This window comes from Podarcis tiliguerta (assembly GCF_965153285.1).
Source record: "Podarcis tiliguerta genome assembly, chromosome: 8".
NCBI lineage: Eukaryota > Metazoa > Chordata > Lepidosauria > Squamata > Lacertidae > Podarcis > Podarcis tiliguerta.
In genome coordinates, this window is record NC_139541.1 from 62179527 (window position 1) to 62201223 (window position 21697).

Sequence of the window (21697 nt, forward strand, 5' to 3'; positions counted from 1 at the left end):
GGCATTTTACGACAGATCATAACCAAAGATGAAAGGCAAGATGTACATCATTAAAATAAACAAATGTGCAAGACTTTGGGCTTCTCATCTCACTCAGCCTGTATGTGTGCATGCACATTTCTTCTAATAGGAAAATAAGGGGGCGGTGCTTCTCTTTCCCCACTTTGTCTTCCAAGTGCCCTATGAATGGACCTGAGTGAATCTTTTCACCATTGGTTATTTTAGGCTAACATAAGTGAAGAAAGCTGACTTGACTCATTGAAAGTAAGATCTGAGGTTGGGATGATTTAAGAAGTTGTTTTTCAGTGAATAGCACAAACATTCAAGAAGTTAACTTCAGATGACACCATAGGAGAGACTGCCACTTCTTAAATTTGCTCCAGAGCTTAGGTAGAAATGCATGACATCATTAGAAAGGGTACGATTCATTGTGGTCTTCTTGCAGAGTAAGAAGCATAATTGTCTATGGGGCAGGGAGAATGCAAAAAGCCACTAGGAGCTACATACATGAAGTTGGATGTTCATGCAAGTGAACGTTTGACTGAGCCCTGTCTGACTTGTGTTCATATTCTAAGCCACTTGTGGGCTGTGTTTATATGAGAGGAAACAAGATCTTCTGAAGGCATGCTAGCTCTCTTGCAAAGGCAGGTGGAAGTGAGTCAGGTGTGTATGTGTGTGTTCAGTGTTGTGCTAATGAGTATGATAGAAAGGTCAGCAGTTTGAATCTGCGTGATGGAGTGAGCTCCCATTGCTCTGTACCAGCTTATGCCATACCAGTTCAAGTAGATAATTAGGTACTTCTGCGATGGAAAGGTAAATGGCATTTCCATGTGCTCTGGCACTCATCACGGTCCTCTGTGCACCGGTAGCGGTTTAGTCTTGCTGGCCACGACCCGGAAGGCTGCCCGTGGACAAACGCCGGCTCCCTCGGCCTGAAAAGTAAGATGGGCGTCGCAGCCTTTGACTGGACTTAACTATCCAGGGGTCCTTTACCTTTACCTGCTAATGCATAGAATTGAGGCAGTTTTCCAAGATACTGCTGCCACATGGAGACCGCTAGCTTGTATCAGGTCTGCAGGGCCTGTCTCCCATTCTGCTAGAGTTGTTTGGCAGCAGTGTGGGGACCATTCAGCCTATTCAGCTGCCATGCATAAGCACTCTCCAGCAGCTTCTATATCAACCTTGTAAATGTCCACCAAAGTGTGTAGGCAGCTTGAGAGCTGGCATCCGGTTCCTTGCTGTCTATGACTAACAGGTGAGTGCTTAAATACATGCCTGCCATATCATGAGAAACAACTCTTAATCTCCTTCTAACGTGCAATTAAGACATCTCTGTTAGACACTGACTAGAGGCTTTTAGCCAGGAATGGGTGTGGGGAGGGGGACATACGGTGTACCAGCTTCACGTTGTGGTATCTGGTGTTTTGCCAAGAATGGTATTTGGCTCCCCTGTTTAAAAACCCTTTAAGGGGCGGCATCTTTTGTTACTTACACCCTCTCGGACCACTGGGATTAGCACCACTGTGGGGAAGGAAAAGTAGTGGAGGATTCAGGGATGTATGTGAAGGGCTTATGACATGTTCCTCTGCCCTTGGTTGCACAAAAGGGAAATCAAAGGACAGCTGCAGCAGATGATACTAGTGTTGATCTGGTGTGGCTTCACAACTGAACTTGGGAGATGCATCAGATTCCTCTAATCCTCTCATGACTAGGTATCAGGAAGTATTTGGGCAGCTTTTTTGTATGTGTTGGGAGTCCGTGTGATTATCAGTGCTTATAATAGTAAAGTCCTTCTGCAGTGGGCGGGGGTGTTCTGTGTTTTCCTTATGTAAACGGTGCATTCCCCAGAGTGCTGGTTTTGTCTAAAGCCTCTGCTTGCGTGTCCAGCTCTCCTTGCCTTTGGTAGAAATTTAATCTTGGGAGTTTTAGCAGCTAGGCCCTGTTATTCCGTTCCAGCCATTAGGAGAGTGGAGTTGTAAGCTTTGTCTTTGCTACTGCAAAACTGTGGGCCAGTTTAATATGTTTATCCAGCCCATGTGACCTGCACTGTGGATGGATCTTGGTACTGGTGTGATTGTGGCATTCCCTCATTGTATGCAGTAGCACTAGCCCCATGCCATCCTGTACCACACCACACATGTCAACTACCTAAACATAAACAGAGACCAGCCGCAGTACCCTAGCTGCCTGTAAATCTACATCCAGTTGTTTGCGGTCACAGAAAACCTTAACCACCTTCAGCTTTGACTTTATATTCTCAGAAGCTGACTTTGCTTCAGAAGACATATTAATGCTGTTCCTTAAGTTGACAAGCTTCCTCTCTGGAATTTTCTCTCCCACTCCCCTGCTAGATCAAAAGTTGATGTGATTTTGAAAAGTGAAATAGTGCCTTGGAATAACTAGGGGCTCTCTCCTCTACTCATAGCCATGTAGTTTTGCAGATTGGAGGGCTGGGGCTAGACGGGACCTTTGCCATTCTTTCGCTTGTGTACACTTCCCCTTTCTGCCCACTGTTCAGCCAAATCCATGCTTCTTTTGCCTTGGCTGCAAGGCAGACTGCAAGATGCTGGCTGGCAGGGGGGGTTTGTGCTGTTTTCCATTGGCTTGTGCTTTTGGTTATCTGTAGTAGGGGTGGGAATGAAGGGGGAAGCGTGCTTCTTCCTCAGCCAGTGTGCTGGGTTCAAAGGCTGTTACTCCAGAATCCATGCAAATATAAATACATTATTGTTGAGATGATCCATTTCTGGACCGCCTCTCCCTATATAAACTGTCCTGTGCTCTGTGTTCATCATCTGAAGCCCTTCTTTGTGTGCCTCCTCCATTTGAGGTCCAGAGGGTGGCAACATGAGAATGGGCCTTTTCTGTAGTGGCTCCCTGTTTGTAGAACACTCTCCCCAGGGGGGGTTTGTTTGACGCCTTCAGTATATACATTTTAGATACTAGGGGAAAACGTTCCTCTTCAACCTGGCTGATTAATATACTACAGCCTGTTAAATGTATCTGGGAAAGGGGGGTATTGTTTTGTTGTTTTGGTTTAATTTTTTACTTGTGTTTTATCTTGTATTTTATTCTGTGAACTGCCCTGAGATCTTTTGATGAAGGGCGATATATAAAATCAATCAATCAATCCTAATTAGCCTTTGAAACAGCCCTGTTTACATAGATAAGCTTAAGTAGCTGCTTAGGATCCACTAAAATCAGTAGGGATTAGTAAACATATGTTATATGTTGCATCCTGCTCATGATAAACATTTCAGAGGAAGCAGGGCTTGTGCTGAATTTCCCCCCACTGAGCAGGGTTGTGGGGCTTTTAGCTGGTCTCTGCAGCCGTGCTTCGAATGGCAGATGCCAAGAAGTGGTAATATTGATCACCAAGCTGTGTGAAATTTCACCTGTTGATTTTCACAGACCAAACTGCCGTTTAAAGACACAGGATCAGACAAGGACATTTTTCCCTGGTTAGTTGACAAGCCTCTGTCATAAACTGTGCTTCTGCCATAGTCTTAGTATCAGCTCATTCACTGCACCTTCTGCAGCCTTTGTGGCTGTCTTTCTGCCAAACAACCCCAGCCCTTGAAAATCTGTTCTTTACTGAAAAGAACAGAACAGAAATAGTATTAATTTACCTCATGACACACAGCTCACTCCCACTTCTCAAATCAAGCTCCCACCCACCCTGCTTCTCCTTTTTAAAAAGAATGCCATGGTTACCCTTGACAACTCCAGGCCCAGCGTGATCAGGTTCTCCCTCGCTAATTTCCTCCTCTCCCAGATATGGTGACATGGCCTTGGACTATACTTGTGGTCTCATATATTGAAACCCTAAATAAGGATTTAAATGCCATTGCCACCTCTGGATTCAGATGGAGTTACTGTTCTTTTATAAAAAGTCTTGTTTGGATCTGGCTTTGTTAACATCAGACGCAACAGTTCCGGTAATCTGGCCACCCACTTTCGTGGACCAGAGTACAGTCGTACCTTGGAAGTCGAACAGAATCTGTTCTGGAACTCCATTCGACTTTCAAAGCGTTTGGAAACAAAAGCACAGGTTCTGATTGGCTGCAGGAAGCTCCTGCAGCCAATAGGAAGACATGGAAGCCCTCTCGGACGTTTGGCTTCCAAAAATAGTTCACAAACCAGAACAGTCACTTCTGGATTTGCGGCATTCGGGAGCCAAAATGCTCGAGAACTAAGCTGTTCGGAAACTAAGGTACAACTGTATAGCTCAGAGTAGATGCTGGAGGCACAGGGTCTGGTGGCGTGTCAACCTTGAGTTAAAGAGCAAGGGGGAAATAGCTGTGCTTCAGCAAGGTGATCCAAAATTGCTGGAGGCAGTGAAGCTTGCTCAAACCAGTGGATTCACTGTGTTTTCCAACACCTAATAATTGTGAACCAATGTGATCCAGACAAATATTGGCATTGTCAAGTCTCATGCAGTCACACTGGCCCTGGGTAGCCGTTGACAAGTAACTTACCTCATAGTCCTTGTTCTGCTTCAATGAAACATAATAATTGTGGCCTCCCTCACAATATCTCTGTGATAGAAATCTAAAAAGATATTCAACTATTTGTTCATTAAAAATGGAGCTGTATCCATTATATAAAAAACAATGATAAAAGTGGATATATACACAGCAGGTTAATAAGATAAGAGGGCATCAGCTCTGTGACTAAACAGTCTTTAGAAACTGTATCAAGCTTACACTTGAAAGAACTTAGTGGAGATGTGTTGAAAAAAGGAGGGGAAAATAAAGTAACTCTAGTTTGTAGATTTGCTTTCTTCAGGATTTAAGGAAAAACTAGATTTTTAAAAAATTGAATTTATATACCGCCCTATACCCAATAACTCCCCCCAGCAAAAAAAACCAAACACATTTTAAAAGGACTGTGTAGTAGGGAAGGATTTACTCCAGGAATAAGCTATGACTGATATAAATGATTCTTACCTCATAAGATAGCTATTGCTGTCCACTCTTCCCCTTAATCCAGCCTTGCATTTAGCAATTTGCCTGGCAGGCATAGGTGACCAGGAGTTTTATGTAGACAGGCATATGAAACTTCATAAAGGGAAAGGGCAGTAGATCAATCTGTCCCTCATCCACTCTGTCCCAACTCCACAACGAACATGGATGCACAGGCAATTTGCTTCTTAGCCGACTAGTAATTTTTGCAGACATGTAACTTTTGTGAGCTTATTTGCAAGGTGGTCCTTAATCATATTCTTCTAAAAGATCTACAGAATTTTGCAAGGTAGAATCAGAAGAAGTTATGATCTGTTGGCTCCAGTGGCCAACTAAAAGAAACTGTCCGCGAGTGTAGTGTTTGTGTGGTGAATGGAGACCCTACTTTAAAAATGTGTTGTTCTTTTTTTCAGCTGTCCCTTCTTGGCTCGCAACCTGACCTTGGCCATTCCCATCATTGCTGGCATCCTGTTCCTCTTTGTCATCAGCTGTTTGCTGCAGACCAGTTTCAGAGATCCTGGTATCCTGCCCAGAGCCACCCCCAGTGAAGCTGCAGACCTGGAGAAATGGATAGGTGAGGTTCTAGTTGTCATTCTTCTACATCCTTGGAAAAAAATTAAAGCTCTGCTTGTGATCTCATGGTATGCAACATCCTTGTTTGAGCATTTTCCTGAGGCTATCATGAAGGGAGACAAAGCAGTTGCCAGATCTTCACTGGAGGGACCTAATGGCTTAAACCTTTTCTAGGGAAAACCCGTGGTGACAGTGAGCAGCAGGCCCATCCTATGTGACATTGCCTTTCCAGAATCTCCGAGAGAGATGAAGCCTGGGGACCTAGGAGTGTGAATTCATTGTAGTAGGAAGCTGGATCATAAAATGGTGATTGTGTATGTTTCAAATAAGGGAATTGCAGGTGTCTCTAGCTTCCTATTGGATCTAACCCTTCATAGGTCACATGACCAATTTCCCAAATGACTCAGCCAGATAACATAGTTCTGTTTCCGGGGGGCCACTAGGTGGCGCGTTGGAAGATGGCCGACAATAACATCTCTCTGACCCATACGAGGTATTAAGGGGCTGCTATGGGAAGTAGGCAGCCTTCCTACCCCCCCAAGGGTATGGGGGGGGCTGCCCTGCCAGCGGTGTTCATAATGCACCCCCTGATCCGAGAGACGGGGGTGTGGAACACTTGGCAAAAGCCCTCGATGGAATCAGATCTTCCCGACGCCGATTCCAATCAGCGCGTGCTGGTTGCTTCAGCCTGGAATTATAATTGGAACTAATTGGCAATAACGGATCGGAAGAAGGCTGAAGCACATATATCAAGTAAGGCTCGAGATAAGGACTGCTGACTAATGCATCTCTGTGATCGGGAGTGATGGATGGATAAGTAAATCTCTTGATGAATTACCACCATGAGAACGTAAGGCTGGAACGAAGGGGGGGGGGTGGAGGAAAAAACTCTCTTAAATTCCTTTGCATGATATGACTACAATAATCCTCCACCCTAGAAAGAAATAAGATCGTCGCGTTTTAAAAAAACATAAACAGAACTTTAAAACTGTGTGGGGGAAATGACTACAATACGAGAAGATTGAAAGGCGAGAAGGAGGAAAATTCCTATGACGCAGTTAAAAAAACATGGCGTCTCGCAAAGACAGGCTGGCAGGAGAACAGACGAGGGGGAGGAGATTCAGGACTTTGAAAAAGAAAGAAGGCTGGAATGCAAGTTTGACCTGACAGAGCCCCTGATAATGTCTGATTTATTGGGCTAGCCTGAGGAAAAATAATGGACCGACCGAAGACTAACAGAGGTCGTTCCTGAATAATATGAGCTTGGAAGAGCACAAAACCCACACAGAGACGCCAAATCTTCAATCTGTTTGTGAAAACCATCAGAGATCGCAAAGAAAGGAATAAATGATAACAACAAGAAGAGAAAGAAGGTCTATCCGAATCGAACTGGATGGAACTGTTTAATAAAAGCAGCAAATAAGTGATGTCTGGAGTCATCTGGAATTTTGGACTCGTGCTGAGCTTGATGTATGGGTACCCCCCAAAAATTTTAAAATTTGGCTGTATAATTTGGAATTAATGTGATTTGAACAATGTGATGTGATTGGCCTGTTAATAAAAATTATTTCAAAAAAAAAAACAAAAAACATAGTTCTGTTTCCTCTGCCCCAGGCATGTCCAACTCCTAAGAGTCTGCAACCTAGTCCCAGTGTAAAAAAAACCCCAAACTGGCAGTGATCTACCCATTGTCATTGGAGGGAGGAAGAGCGTGCATGGGGTGTGTGGAAGGAGAGGATTGCCCAGAGTTGTTCAGCTTTTCTTGGGGATGATTCCCCACAGTTGTTGAGCTTTTCTTGGAGGGGAGAGAGAAGAGTTTCTGAGCTTTTTTAAAGAGAGTATGCCAAAAATCCCTAATAGGCTGCTAATTAATGCGTCTAGCGCTAAATGAAACTATTGTATCCCCAATCACCAGCAGCAGACGCCAAACGACCGCCCACTAGACCTGACTGAGCGACAGAGAGAGGGGGGCGGGGGGGGCAGACCCATCTCCCGGGGATCTATCTGTCGACCGCGGTCGACCGGTTGGACATCTGCTCTACCCTACTGCAAAACTTGGGTTGTTTTTGTTGTGACTTCTACTAATAAAAAATGCAACCCATTATGTGTTGTGATGGTGGCTCACTGAGCAGTCAGTCCAGAGTTACCAAGAGCAAAATGAATACTTTTTCATTAATTTTTAAAGCAAACAAGATTTTCCAAAAGATCTCTATGCTTCCTTTTTTGCCAGTGACATTCAAGGCAACTGCAAACATTCCATAACAACAGCAAACAGAATAAAAACATGTCATTAGTACAAAAATAGTAGATGAAATCCACCATTAACTAATTCAGTAAACTCATCTTCATATCAAACTGGGCAGACTAGCATAGTGATACACACCAGTCCCTACAACAAATTATATTTAAATCGCCAAAATTGTCAAAAAGATAAATATGAAGTGACCAGGAAAAGAGATGCGAATTTATTGGCTTAAATATGAATGAATGAATCTTTATTTGCATCAGCCATCGGCCGTAACAATAAAACAACAATATGGTATACAAAAAATAGAAATAAAAAGTCAATTATATGAAATACATTTGAGCATTTTGAATAAATAGTCAAATAGTGGATCTTATTCTGATTGCCCCAGCTAAAAACCTTGCAACCTTTGCTATTGGCTTAAATATTGTACCAGCCTTCTCATTTCTGCACTGTGGCTTGGAACAAATTCTGATGCAGGCATAGTGAGTGTTGAACTTGGAGCTTATCCTGTGTTTCAGCCTTGGTGGTGATAAGCTGTCAGATCATTTCTGCCAATTCCTCATCTGAGCCAGATATTTATTGTTGCTGTTTAGGGCTAGGCAATAACTGATTTTCAAGATTGCAATTTATAACCAGCTAAATATCATGATACATCGTGATATCTGAAATAAGGAACTACACAGAGGCGAACAGGACAATGTCCTGGCAACTGCTACTACTTAAAGGTCTAAAACTGATAAATGATGATATTATCAATCACCTCATGGTCACTTTTAGCAGCAGGCAAGCCAAAATGCATCCAAATGAGACATTTGGTTTTGGGCTTGGCTACAAAATGGTGGTATTCCGGACAATCCAAAGTACGGTGATGAGTTATAGTGAATACAGATAATCTGAGACTGCAAGCAGGCTGCTAGGCAGCAGTCTGATGGCAGCAGAACTATTAACAGAGAGGGCACAGAAGCAGCAAGAGCCTGGCAGCAGTGGCACAATAATCAGCAGCCCGTGAAGCCTTGGCACGGCAGTGGGCGGCAGAAGCAGAAGCAGTGGCAGCCAGTTAGGCCTTGTGGTGGCGGCAGTAGTGGTGGTCTGCAAGGCCTTGTAGCAGTGGCAGAAGCGGTGACATCGTCATGCCGGTGGCAGTAGCAGCAACTTGCAAGGTCTTGCAGTGGTGGCAGGAGATAGTAGCAGAAGCACAGGTGGCCTGCAAGGCCTCGCTGAGGCAAGCTGCCACAGCTTCTGCCACCAACTCCCACTACTGCCAGGAGGACTTGCTGGCCACCGCCACTTCTTGCCACCACGGCGAGGCCTCGCAGGCTGCCACTACTATTGCTGCCATCTCCTGTCACTGATGCAAGGCCTCGCAGGATGCCACTACTGCCGTCACCTCCTGTGACTGCTGCAAGTCCCAGCAGGTTTCTGCTGCAAGAACTCGCAGACCACCACCGCTTCTGCTGCCAAATCCTGTCACCACTGCAAGGCCTCAGAGGCTAATGCTGTTACTGCTGCCACTTCCCATCGCCACTGCAAGGCCTCACAGGCTGCTGCCATCACTCTCTTGCAGGCCACCACCTTTACTGCAGCTATATTCCGTTGCTGCTGTGAGGCCTTACAGGGTGTCATTATTGCAGCTACCTTTTGTCACTGCCTTGAGGCTTTGCATGCCGCCGCCGCTACAGCTGCCACCTCCCGTCACTGCTGTGAGTCCTTGCAGGCTGCCACTGCCTCCCATCGCTGTTGTGAGTCTTCGCAGGGTGCTGCCGCTACTGCCATCACTCTTAGCACTGCTACAAGGCCTCGCAGGTCACCACTGCTTGTGCCACCCTGAGGCCTCGCAAGTTGCCACTGTTCATTCTGCCGCCGCAAGGCCTTGCAGGTTGTCGCTACTACTGCCGACACGTACTGCGGTCATGGCAAGCTGTTTCTGCCACTGCTGCTTCTGCCTCCTAAACTCTGCCTCCTGCCTTCTGGCAGTCCCAGATTATTTGAATTCACTAATGACTCATTGCCGTACTTTGGATTGTCCTGAATACCACCATTTGGTAGCCAAGCCCAAAACCAAAAGTCCTGTTGGGATGCATTTTGGCCTACTGATGAAACCAAGTGTGTGATGATTGATAATACTGTCATTTATCCATTTTAGACCCCTTAGTAGCAGTTGCCAGGATATTGTCCTGTTTGCCTCTGTATAGTTCCATCCTTATTTCAGACATTGTGGTAGTTTGCAATGTTTAGCTGGTGATATTGTGAGGTTTAGCTGGTGATAACATTGCAGTGTTTAGCTGGTGAGTTATTGCGATGTTTAGCTAGTGAGTTCTCGCAATGTTTAACTGGTGAGTTGTCACGATGTTGAAAACCAGATATCGCCTAGCCCTTATACACATTGTGATTCACAATATATTGCCAGCTCAAATATTATGAAACAATCATCACAATGTGAACTTCAAACCGGTTTTGGACGATATATTGCCCAGCCCTTTTGCCATTCTATTCCTCTGAAGCAGTTTGAGGGGAAGCTTGTGTGAGTTAAACAGTCTTTCTCTCTCTGATTCAGAGCACAGAGGGAAAACAGCTTCTAGCTGTCTGCCATAATTTGTTTCTGGCTGTTCACTTGTAGGTGACTAGGTAGGGAAGCTTACAAAGTTGTTGGAGAGGAGAGGTTACATCAGAACTGACTGATTTTTGTGGGCAGGCACACTAGATAAATTTTCATGGAGTAATAACTTATATAAACATTGTAAGGTCGCTATTTTATTCAGCATCTAGTCTCCCACCAGAAGTGCATTTAATGCTGCATCTTAAAATTCATTGGATTGGTAAAAGGAGGGGAAGGATGGCTTACTTGAAATCCATATCATCCCAATTTATTAGGAATTGTAAGTGTGAGTTTAAACAGTCTTTCCCTGTGCCCAAGCTTTGTGATTGAGGAGCCAAATACCTTTTCCCGTGGCTTTGCTGATTCTTCAGATACATTTTTGGAGGTTTGTTGACAGGTCTGATGGACATTGATTGGCTTGTTTAGAACTGGTTTTATTTATTGGTTTAATGTATATTTTAAACCGTTTTGTGATTTTATTATATGAAAGCTGGTAAAGAAGCGTATTATAACTTCATCCCTGTTCATTTTGTCCACTAAAATCTAAAGAACTACATTTTGAGTGTAATTCAGTTATTTGCAAATCAATTTATCCAGCAATATGGAACTGCAACTTAAATGACAATGAGGAGCTGTTGTGGAGAAGGAAATAGAGTTGTAAGGGTAAGGAACCAAATACTTGGGACAAAAGTCAATTGTCCAGATGCATTTTAGAGTTGTGATACTGGTTGGAGTCTAACTCACATGTAAATGCATATTACTCCTATTCTGTCCCAACTGCAATGCTTTCCTATTTGCTTCTGAGTTCAGCTCAAAGCATGGCATTCACCTTTACTGCTGTAAGTGGTCTGAAGCATGTGTTGCTGTGGAAATGACTTCTTCCATATGTTATTTCCCAATTCCTTAGATCTGCAGGGGAGGTGTGCTGAGGAAATGATTTTTAAATGTACAGTTGTTTATAGCCAAGTAGCCTGGATTTGCTTCTGGCTGTGATTTTATGTTCTATGTTAACTGTATTTTCTGAATACAGATTTAACTACTGAAGCTGCATGCCACTGAGAATCCAGCTAAATAAAACGAACTCTTCTGCCATGCTAAGAATTATTGTGCAATAGCACTACAGAAAAAATGTCTGGAGGCTGTGTTCAGTAGCTTCTCCCATTTACTTAGCTTCAGCCTGATAGTGTGATGCTAGCTGGAAGTGCTTGGATATGAGGGAGATAAGGTAGAAAGTTGGCATATTTTATGTTTCACAGTGGATCAGATTATAGATTTGACTAGCAGCAATTCTATAAAGAAAGCACTTAAAGCAGGAATGTCAAAGATATGCCCACAGATTGTATCAGGTCCTTTGGAGGTCTTAAATGCTCGAATTGTCATCTTTTTGCTGGAGTCATCTTAAGCCATCACTGTGTGCAAAATTTACAAAGCAAGAGTACCTACTTAGAATTTCTTAACAGTTTAAGGCACAACTAATCTGTTGTAAATGATCCTTACTATTCAGGCTTGCCAGTGGTCCACAATATTTTGCTGGCCTTGTAGTCAAGAAACAAAAACTGTATTCCTGCATGTGCCCTCCAGCTTGACTAATGAAACCCCCTTCCTTTTTTTCATGTGTGGAATGCACCTTAATCAAGCATTAGCCACCCCCCTTCCTTTTCTGGCAGAGAGTGTGTTGCCTTTGGCTGCTGTTTGGCAGAGGGGCTCATCTGCCGAGTAGCAGCCAAGGAAACCTCCTACCTCCCTTTCCAGCTCTGAAGCAACGAAGCAGGCAGGATCTTGCCCCCTTGGCTCTGTATGACTGAAGTGCTTTAGGCACCTTAGGCACATAATTGTCAAAGAATCCAGTCTTGTTGCCAACCTTGGTATTGGAGAGGGAGCCAGGGATTGTCGTAGAGTTGCTGGGACAATCCCTGCCTACCTCTGTAGTTTCAAAGCCTGGAAGTTAGGAGAGATGCTGATCATGTTCATTGGGGTAGGGACTGTCTAGCTGCCCTCATTAGTGGAGCAAGCAAAGATGTGGAAGCCTGCTTAAGAACATAAGATGTGCTCTTGCTGGATCAGACCATAGCTGGCCCACCTATTCCAGTATTCTTTGCAAGGATCCAAGGAACCAGCAGACACTAGGTGGCCCACAAAAATTTGGTTGGTGGTAGACCATAATATAGCACCTGCTTGCTACAGAGCTGCAAAAAAATCTCCACAATTCTAAAGCCTCTTACCTATAGCCAGGGGCCTGTTCTGTTGAATGTTGCAGCCAGGCTTGTAGCACCATAGAGCATAAGGACTGGATATAGGAATCCAAAGAGAAATCCTGTACAAGATCAGGCTGCCAGTTTATCTTTCTAAAGAGAAAGACATGTGAGAATCAGAAAGGTCTGATTCTTTTTGTCTTGAGGTCAGTAATTCACACATCTATTTTCCACTCTGGCTTTTCTTAAAAATCTAATTCAAGTAAACTTTCATTTTAAAATAGGGTGTATGTTCTGAACATGGGTTGTTTGTTCAGAATCCTACACTTTTTGTATGAGTTATAATATTGTATAGACATGAGGAACAATGCATATTTAAAAATTAGCCTCTAAAAGATGCACTGCAAAAATGGATTCTGTTTCATACCTGTGGCGTTTTATTGTTCAGATGGCATATGTGTGAGTTGCGAGTTCTGCTTTTGGACAGGGGACTCGATGAGAAGATGGTCACATTCCCTTCATCCCTGTGTTCCCTTCTCGGATGAGTGTAATATGTGGATGTTTTTGCCTTTGCAGACAGCCTGGGCACTTCAACCTACCGCCCACCTGCCCGCACCATGGAAGTTGTTATAAATAAATACATGGTGAAGTTGAAATACTGCTATACTTGCAAAATGTTCCGTCCTCCCAGGACCTCCCACTGCAGTGTCTGTGACAACTGTGTAGGTAAGTTCAGGAAGAGTTGCCTTACAGGCTGTCAGGGTTGCAGTTCTTACCTAATCTTCCTGCTTCACTGAAGGCCAGAAATGTGTGAATTTGAGGCAGTGTGTCTCCTCTTCCATAATCAATCTCAGCTATGCCCCAAATGATGATATTTGAGTCTGGGGAGGCATACGAAGAGAAGTATTGTCTATTTGCAGAGTGAAGAGAGGGCTGGTCAGGACTTCCATTGGCTGGTTGATGGGCTTCATTGTGCTTAACAGATCGGATAGGCTTCATTGACTGTTGTGCCTCCCCACCCCAATTTTTGTTGTACTCCCATCTCCATTTTCCTGTTTTTGCTGCTTCAGTAACCATCCCTCCAATGCCAGACTTCAAACGTGAAAGCCTCTGTCTTGGAAGAACAATAATCCCTTGTTCTAAATTGCTCCAGGATTCTCTCTTGTGTACATGCAACAGATTAACTAAGCCATTTCTCTAGTGTCTTGGAGGAAGAATACATGAAACACAATACTTGTAGAATTTCTAAGGTGTATGATGTTCTTTTTTATGTAAATTGCAGTGACTAGACAGTACTCCCCTCACTGAGCACACACATACACAAAAATACATGCATTTTGAAAGCAAAACATTGGTTTCCTTGATATAGGATTTAAACTGACACATTGCACTGATTTGGGAAGCATCCTCTTGGAGAAGGGGAGATGTATATTCCTGGGAAAGATTGCCAAGTTCTTAGACATGCTAGGATCTGTTGAAGTAGTTATGGAGAGGTGACACAACAGTATTGAGCGCAATGTAACCTTGCTGAAAATTCAAGGGACAGGCAAGTTGCAAAAATATTTCTGCTTTAAAGAAAATTCAGCCCTAAATGCCTTCCATTCCTGGGCTGTTTGTAATGGTGAATTTTTCCTTTAGCTGTGGATTGTAATAAACATTAAAGGGCATATCAAGACATGAACAAAAGCTGTGGATACGCCCACATTGTTAACTCTTGCCAGGATGTATAGTGCTTCAGGGGAGGGGGAGGTCTCTGGGAGACAATCAGTCATGAAATGGATTGCTGGATGCTTGAATTGCGCAGTTTCTTTCTCCCGTTCTCTTTCTATATATGCTAAGGCAGTCTGATGAGCATACCTTCAAGAATTCAGTCTGAAAACAGATTTCCTTCCTCAGCCAAGTACATGTATAGTCATGTAGGTTATAGAGAGCAATTACAAGAACCAACTCGAAGGAAGTGTAATGTTAGGTTGAGTTGCTGGGCAGCACAGAACAACCATGTTCTGGGCAGGCTATGGCCAGCAGCCATTCAAAGGCTTTTCAGTAAGACATATGTTTTATATTCATCCAAAGATCTCAAGGCAGCTTGCAGCATAAAAATACAAAATAAACAGTATTCTTTGTGTGTGTAAGAGAGAGGAGGGTGAGGAATATAGGATCAGGGACCAGATATTACAACATGACTAGTGTACTTGTTTTTGTACAAGTAAGGCCACAAATCCGTGCTTTGGGAGTCTTTAAATGCATATAGATGTGGTAGTGCTGCAGGACAAGGAATATAATTTATAACAGGATAGATCCACGCAGTGGGCTCAATGGCTAAAGGAAGACTTGGAGTTGGCTTTTCCACAACCAAGCCAACACCTGAATGTCCCCCAAAAGGTCAGCCCTCAACAAGGTTATGTGTGATATAATCAGAAGCACCCATTGATTTCAGACAAAGTGACTTAAAATGGCCACAGCCCTCTCCTTTTTTCTTTTTTAAAAAAATCAAGTTATTATTCTCACTGTGTATATGTTAGAAGAGGACATGGTCCTAAGAGTGGCCTCCAGTATTATTATTTTTTTGCAGTGCATTTTCTTGAAAATATACTTGAAATGCTGAAAATAAAGCTGCCAATATAATAATGCTACTATACAAATCTATTGTGTGACTCCACTTGGAATGCTTTGTTCTGGATGCCACACCTAAAAAAGGATGTTCTAGAGTTTAAAAAGGAAGCAGAAAGAGGCAACCAAAATAATCAAGGAACTGGAGCAACTGCCCAGAGAGGAATGCTTACAACTTTTTAGGTTAGAAAAAATGTCAACTTTGGGGGCACAAGATAGAAATGTTTAAAATTATGCATAGCGTAGAGAATGAGTATAGGAGTGAGTTCCCATCTTCTCCCTCCCTCAAAATACTAGACCCAGTGGGACATCCAATAAAGCTGAATGTTGGAAGATTCAGGACAGACAAAAAAGAATATAGTACACAATATAAAGTGGAATTAATGGAATTAACTACCATAGGATGTAGCGATGGCCACCAACTTAAAAGGGAATTAGACAAATTCATGGTGCTGCTATGCTTCTTTTGCTTTTGTTTTCCTTGGGTTTGTGGTATGTAAACCACCCTAATATTATCATCTTGTTGCCTTCCCCCCACAGAACGGTTTGATCACCACTGTCCCTGGGTGGGCAACTGCGTAGGGAAGCGAAATTATCGATACTTCTATGCCTTCATCCTCTCCCTCTCCTTCCTGACAGCCTTCATCTTTGCTTGTGTCATTACCCATCTTGCCCTGCGTAAGTATAGCTTTTAATAAAGTACTTTCTGAACCAGAAGCTCTTCAGCTGTCCCTGTCAGTGTCTGGGTGAGCACATTTCCAAGCCAGGATGCTTTTCAATGCACCATGCCACCAATCTCTTTGGATGGAGGGAGAATTTACAACACCAAGCCAACTGTAAAGTGCTATTTAAAAGCTGGTAGAACACAACATTTTACATACGTGCATTATCGTGCTAAATTTAGGCAAACCTATCCAGGATAGCCCAAAACCTGCCTCACTGCTTCAGTCTTCCTGAGAACCTGGGCTTCCAGAAGGGTTCTGTATGCTGTCAGTGTCACGTGACCTCTTGCATGCTTGAAATATAAAATGGCTTCGTTCAACTCATTCCTCTTTTTGCTTTGCAGGCTCCCAGGGAAGTGATTTTCTCACTGTTTTGAAAGCAACACCAGCAAGATATCCTTTCACTATCGGTCTTCCTTCCCCCCTCCCCTCCTTTTTTTGTTGGGGACAAAGAAAGAGCCAGTTTAGCATAGCAGATTCTAAAATCTAAAATGTCTTTCAATGTGTTTTCTGAGTGGGTAAAGCAAGAAACAGCCAAACTCTCATGATCATTCACACAGGGAATCTTCTTCTAGCTGGTCAAAGAAAACTTTTGCGTTGGGGCTCGATCTTTGTTAATCATCTCTTTTTTTCTTTTTGCAGAATTGTCCACATAATTCTGCCTAACAGCTAGGACTGATAAAAAGAATGGCTTCATTTTGTAAAAATTTGACTACGTAGCCCAGTGTTTTCAATCGTGCTCAATCTGAAAAACAAATTCTCAGTGGCCCAAAGCCGAAATAATATTCAGCCCTGTGATCAGACTTCCCTTGATGCAGCTTGCCTGGTGCCATGTTCATTTCTTTTTGGTGTCAAATGGAGACCTTTTACGTCTTCATTTTAACCTGGCCTGTGTGGCTGTCCTGTATGATGTGCTGCTTTACTTTGTTGCCGCCATTTGTTGTTAGTTTCATTTTCTTGTTTATGGGTTTTAAATTTTAAAAACCTGCTAATTTCTAGTACCTTTAAACTAATCATTGAATCCTTTAAAGGACTGAAAAGCTGGGTATCTGATATTGCATATAAATAGCTAGAGATATCAGAAACTGAATCCTGGTCCTCTTGTACAGTATGTTTCTTGTTTTAGTGAACTACTTATGATAATTATCAACCAGTTTTTTTGTTCATGCCACCTTCCAGAAATATGCTGAAAGTGGTTTGAGGGGTGGTAAACTAAAGGAAAAGATGCTTGTCTAGGGCTATTTGGGGTGAGTGGGTTGACCACAATCACATACTGATGTTCCTTCCTTGATTCTTCACTCACTGTGTTGGAATTGGTGGTCTGTTTTTTCTCAGTATGGTCTATTTTTGGCCTCTCAGGGTTTCACACTTACTTAGTTGCCTCCAACTTGACAACCAATGAAGATGTGAGTATATATTTTTTCCATCTCCGTTCATCAAATAGAAGCCCAATCACTCCTTATTAGGGTTTTAAACCAATTCCATAATCAAGTGGTGCTTGCTATCCACTATTTCTGTCAGATTCTCATACAAAATCCATCTGATTTCATCAGGACAACTTTTTAATTGATTATACTAACTTCTTATTTGATGAGATATGTTATAGTCCTAATTCATGACGGGATAAGAGCAAAGCAGCCCTTTATGCTTCTAAAGACTTTTATTTTATATTTGAATTTGTTAGTTGCTCTTATATTTAAAGTGTTCAGATTGGCTTGCAAGAGAACAATAAAATTCTATATTATGTAAGACTTTAATCAATATATGGGGAACAAATCACTGTCATGCACTCCTCTATTGTGGAACTCTCTGCTCTGCACCTCAATAGATTTCATATATGTAAATGGGGAGAATCCAGAGTAAGGCCTCTTAGATCTCCAGGATATCTAAGAAGGTGGAGAGGTAATGATGCAACAATGCAGCACCAGGGCTCTCTATGATAGCAAAGTGTCATTGTGTGATTTATGTGCTTGTCAGTACAGTGGTACCTCGGGTTACATACGCTTCAGGTTACATACGCTTCAGGTTACAGACTCTGCTAACCCAGAATAGTACCTCGGGTTAAGAACTTTGCTTCAGGATGAGAACAGAAATCGTGCTCCGGCAGCGCGGCAGCAGCAGGAGGCCCCATTAGCTAAAGTGGTCTTCAGGTTAAGAACAGTTTCAGGTTAAGAACGGACCTTCGGATCGAATTAAGTACTTAACCCGAGGTACCACAGTATGTACCAACTTTCATAATAAAACATTAAGATGATACAAAAATGCAGATGGTGCACTCCACTGAATGGTTATAAATTGTGCAAAAGTCAAAGGATTGTAGGAGACTTTCAGCAGAAAATGTATTGTATAGATCACACACACACACACACACACACACACACACACACAATTTCAGTTGATGCACTAAGCAATTGCTGTCTTGTGCATTTTGAGCCCTCTTAAAAAGTTTAAGATTCAGCCACTAACTTGTCAAGAGAGGGAGTAGTGTTTGCATGAAACCCCTTCTTGGCTTCCCTCTAACCAAACAGTTGAAAGTTCCATCCTTTGGATTAGGGTGAGAAGATTTGTAGCATTAAAATATACAGTTGTTTGTGATGGAACATTCACAAATAAATGGTGTGTGCTTTGAACTTGATATCTTTAAATTTGTAAATTTTCACTTGAATCACCCATGCAACCATTTTGGCTCCCAAGATCCAAATTTCCCCACCCATCTGTCAGTCATAGGATGTCATATGACTGAGCACTTGGTGGGGCCACCCATCTGTCAAAATTCCTTGTGCTTTGCAAAACTTGTGTGCTTCTCTTCTAAGCCCCTGATCTCAGACTCTTAAAAGAGGGAGATTTGTAAAGGGTTCTGCTAGTCTTCTTCCTTCTGCCTTTAAGTCCCCAATCTCAGAGGATTAAAAGGGGAGCAGGAGGAGACTCACAAAGCTTTTTGCAAGTCGCCTCGTGCTTCCCTTTCTAAGCTTCCAAGATGAAGAACTTAAAGCGGGAGGGAGACTTGCCAAAGGCTTTAAGACAGCCCCAGTTTTCCGATTTGACCCTCCAGAAGCTCAAATGGGAGCACAGGGGCTGTCTTAAAGCCTTTGCAAAAGCCTCTTTGAAATAGCTCCCATGAGCTATTTCAAAGGGTGTTTTTGCACAGACTTTAATCCCCACTCAGATGTTGAGCGGGGATTAAGTCCTGCTGCCTGCTGGGAACAGGATAGCACAGCCAGTGCAGGATTAAACCCCTGGTGATGTCTGCTAATGGGTGGGTGGACCTAGTTTTAAGAAAATGGCCTTGCATGTGAAATTAAGTTAGCCTGCAAGCTGGAGGTTTAGTTTATGTCTTTAAATTAGGGATAGGGAAGCTGTGACCCTCCAGATGCACATCATGCTGGTGGGAGTAGCAAGAGCATCTGAGGAGTGCCAGTTGCTTCCAGCCTTCCTGTAGAAGAGTGATGTGGAACTTGTGGCCATCCAGATGTTGCTGGACTCCTTGGCCATGCTGTCTGGGGCTGATGAGAGTTCAACAATATCTGGAGGGCCACATCTTCCTTGCTCCTAATGCAGATAGATCATAGAAATTACCTAATCATGTTAACTAAAGGCAGCTGCAAGTTCAGTCACTTTGCATTCTGTGGACAGTTGTTTTTTTCAGAAATTCCTTCATTGCTGAAGTGTGCAGGCACTTCTGTGATTTGCTGATTCTTCAAAACTTGCGCATGTAGTCTATCTGCTCCAGAGTGTATATGAATGACTCCAAGATGACTCCAAAATTATTTTATAGAGCATCCCAACACATGATTTTCATTATCTCCTGCCTCCCTTTCCTTTCCCTAACCGTCTCTCTCTTGGATTGTAGCTCAAAGGAGCATGGTCAAATAAAAGAGGCTCTGAATTTGCCAACCCCTACAGCCATAAAAGTATCTTCACCAACTGCTGTGCAGTGCTCTGTGGACCATTCTATCCCAGGTAAGGACACTTGCTCCAGAATACCTGCTCCTGAATCATGTTCAAGTTAGGAGATAGATACTGAACAGCAGTATGAATTGATGTGTGTGTCAATATTGATTTGATGAGTAAGATATCCCAGAAACCCAAAAGACAGGGACTTGCTAACTTGCCTAATTTTGCTTCTACCTTTGAATTGTAAAGTTGAGAGGGATGTTGCTGTTTTCTGCCATGACGGGCTTCTACTGCTACTCTGTGCTACTGTGCATGTAGGGAGAACAAAAGGGAGAAACAACCAGTGTGTCAGAATCACACAGGTGGCCCATCACCGTGAGTAAGGAAGAAATGGGCATGTGCTTCCAAAGGTGGGAAACTAACTGCACAAACTATCTATACTGCTCAGAATGATAGCTGCTTCCTCCTTACAGTTTGAGAGAGGTTGGTCATATTCACGCATAACACAAAGCTGAGGTTATTGGCTTAATAAATCATACTAAGCACAAAGTGCATGCAAATCAATTGCTTCTACCTCGTTCCTCTCCTGGTGAGAGTATGCAAACACATCACAAAGGGGATGGTTTGGCATTGCCTCTAAACCCAGCATTGTGGTTGGTTTTGTCCTAACAAACAGCGATTGCTCGCCAACCTTAAACCATGGTTTGTTGTTAGCTTACTGGCGGTGGCTTGTTAGGATGAAACAAACAATGATCCTGGGTTCAGATGCAACACTAAACTGTCCCCTTCATGGTTTGTTTACTTGCTCATGCCAGGAGAGGAGTGAAGCAGGACCGATTAAGTTGCATGCACGATATGATTTGTTAAGCCAAGAACCTTTGCTTACCATTATGTGCATACATGTCTGTTGAAACAACACAGAAACACATAAAAGGTAAAGGTACCCCTGCCCGTACGGGCCAGTCTTGACAGACTCTAGGGTTGTGCGCCCATCTCACTCAAAGAGGCCAAGGGCCAGCGCTGTCCGAAGACACTTCCTGGTCACGTGGCCAGCGTGACATCGCTGCTCTGGCAAGCCAGAGCCGCACACGGAAACGCCGTTTACCTTCCCGCTAGTAAGCGGTCCCTATTTATCTACTTGCACCCGGGGGTGCTTTCGAACTGCTAGGTTGGCAGGCGCTGGGACCGAACAGCGGGAGCGCACCCCGCCGCGGGGATTCGAACCGCCGACCTTTCGATCGGCAAGCCCTAGGCACTGAGGCTTTAACCCACAGCGCCACCCGCTGTCCCTACAGAAACACATACTCCTGTGCAAAACATAGACTTGGAAAGATGAAGGAAATTAAAGGAGATGGTGGTGGGGAGGGCTTGGGGGACAAGCAAGAAATTAAATGTTGAATGATCCAGAGCTCACCCGATATTTTTTGCACTTGAGGCAGGAAATTCAAGTTCATCCCCCCTCTCTCTCCTCTCTCTGTCCCTTAATATCACACACAATTTGCCTCCTTCAGGCAGCTTTTCCACTCAGCCTCATGGCAGACCCAACCCTGGAAAGATGTCAGATCCGTAGTGGTCTGAATTGCAAGTGCTATTATGAGCATCTGACAATTGCTGCTGTGAGAAATCTCCACTGAGAAACATTCTTGTCTGTCTAGCACACAGTTCTTCTGTATTTACAGATCCAAGTTTAATCTACCTGGTGCCTCGCTGATAATCCTAATTTAGCAATCTTCATGTAGTCACAAGGGGGCAGAATTGGACAAAATGAAGGGCAATTATATCACTAGCATGTGGTGTTTATGAGATGACTCCTTGAAGGAATTCATGAATACATAGACAGGAGGAAAAGTTGTCAGCAAAAGGTTTTCCACGTAGAGTTTTTGGGAAGGGTGATTTGGGCA

The 21697-nt window shown here is 43.3% G+C and overlaps 1 protein-coding gene across 5 annotated transcripts in view; it reads left to right on the forward strand.

Moving 5' to 3' along the window:
• Positions 1 to 21697, forward strand: part of ZDHHC18 (zDHHC palmitoyltransferase 18) — a 35074-nt gene that overhangs the window by 3450 nt on the left and 9927 nt on the right. For all 5 annotated transcript variants that reach the window (XM_083455728.1, XM_083455726.1, XM_083455724.1 and 2 more), the window contains exons 2-7: positions 5375 to 5535; positions 13147 to 13296; positions 15721 to 15858; positions 16247 to 16295; positions 17206 to 17308; positions 19753 to 19862. In XM_083455728.1, coding sequence (XP_083311854.1) covers positions 5375 to 5535; positions 13147 to 13296; positions 15721 to 15858; positions 16247 to 16295; positions 17206 to 17308; positions 19753 to 19862 — 711 coding nt within the window. The remainder of the gene's footprint in view (positions 1 to 5374; positions 5536 to 13146; positions 13297 to 15720; positions 15859 to 16246; positions 16296 to 17205; positions 17309 to 19752; positions 19863 to 21697) is intronic.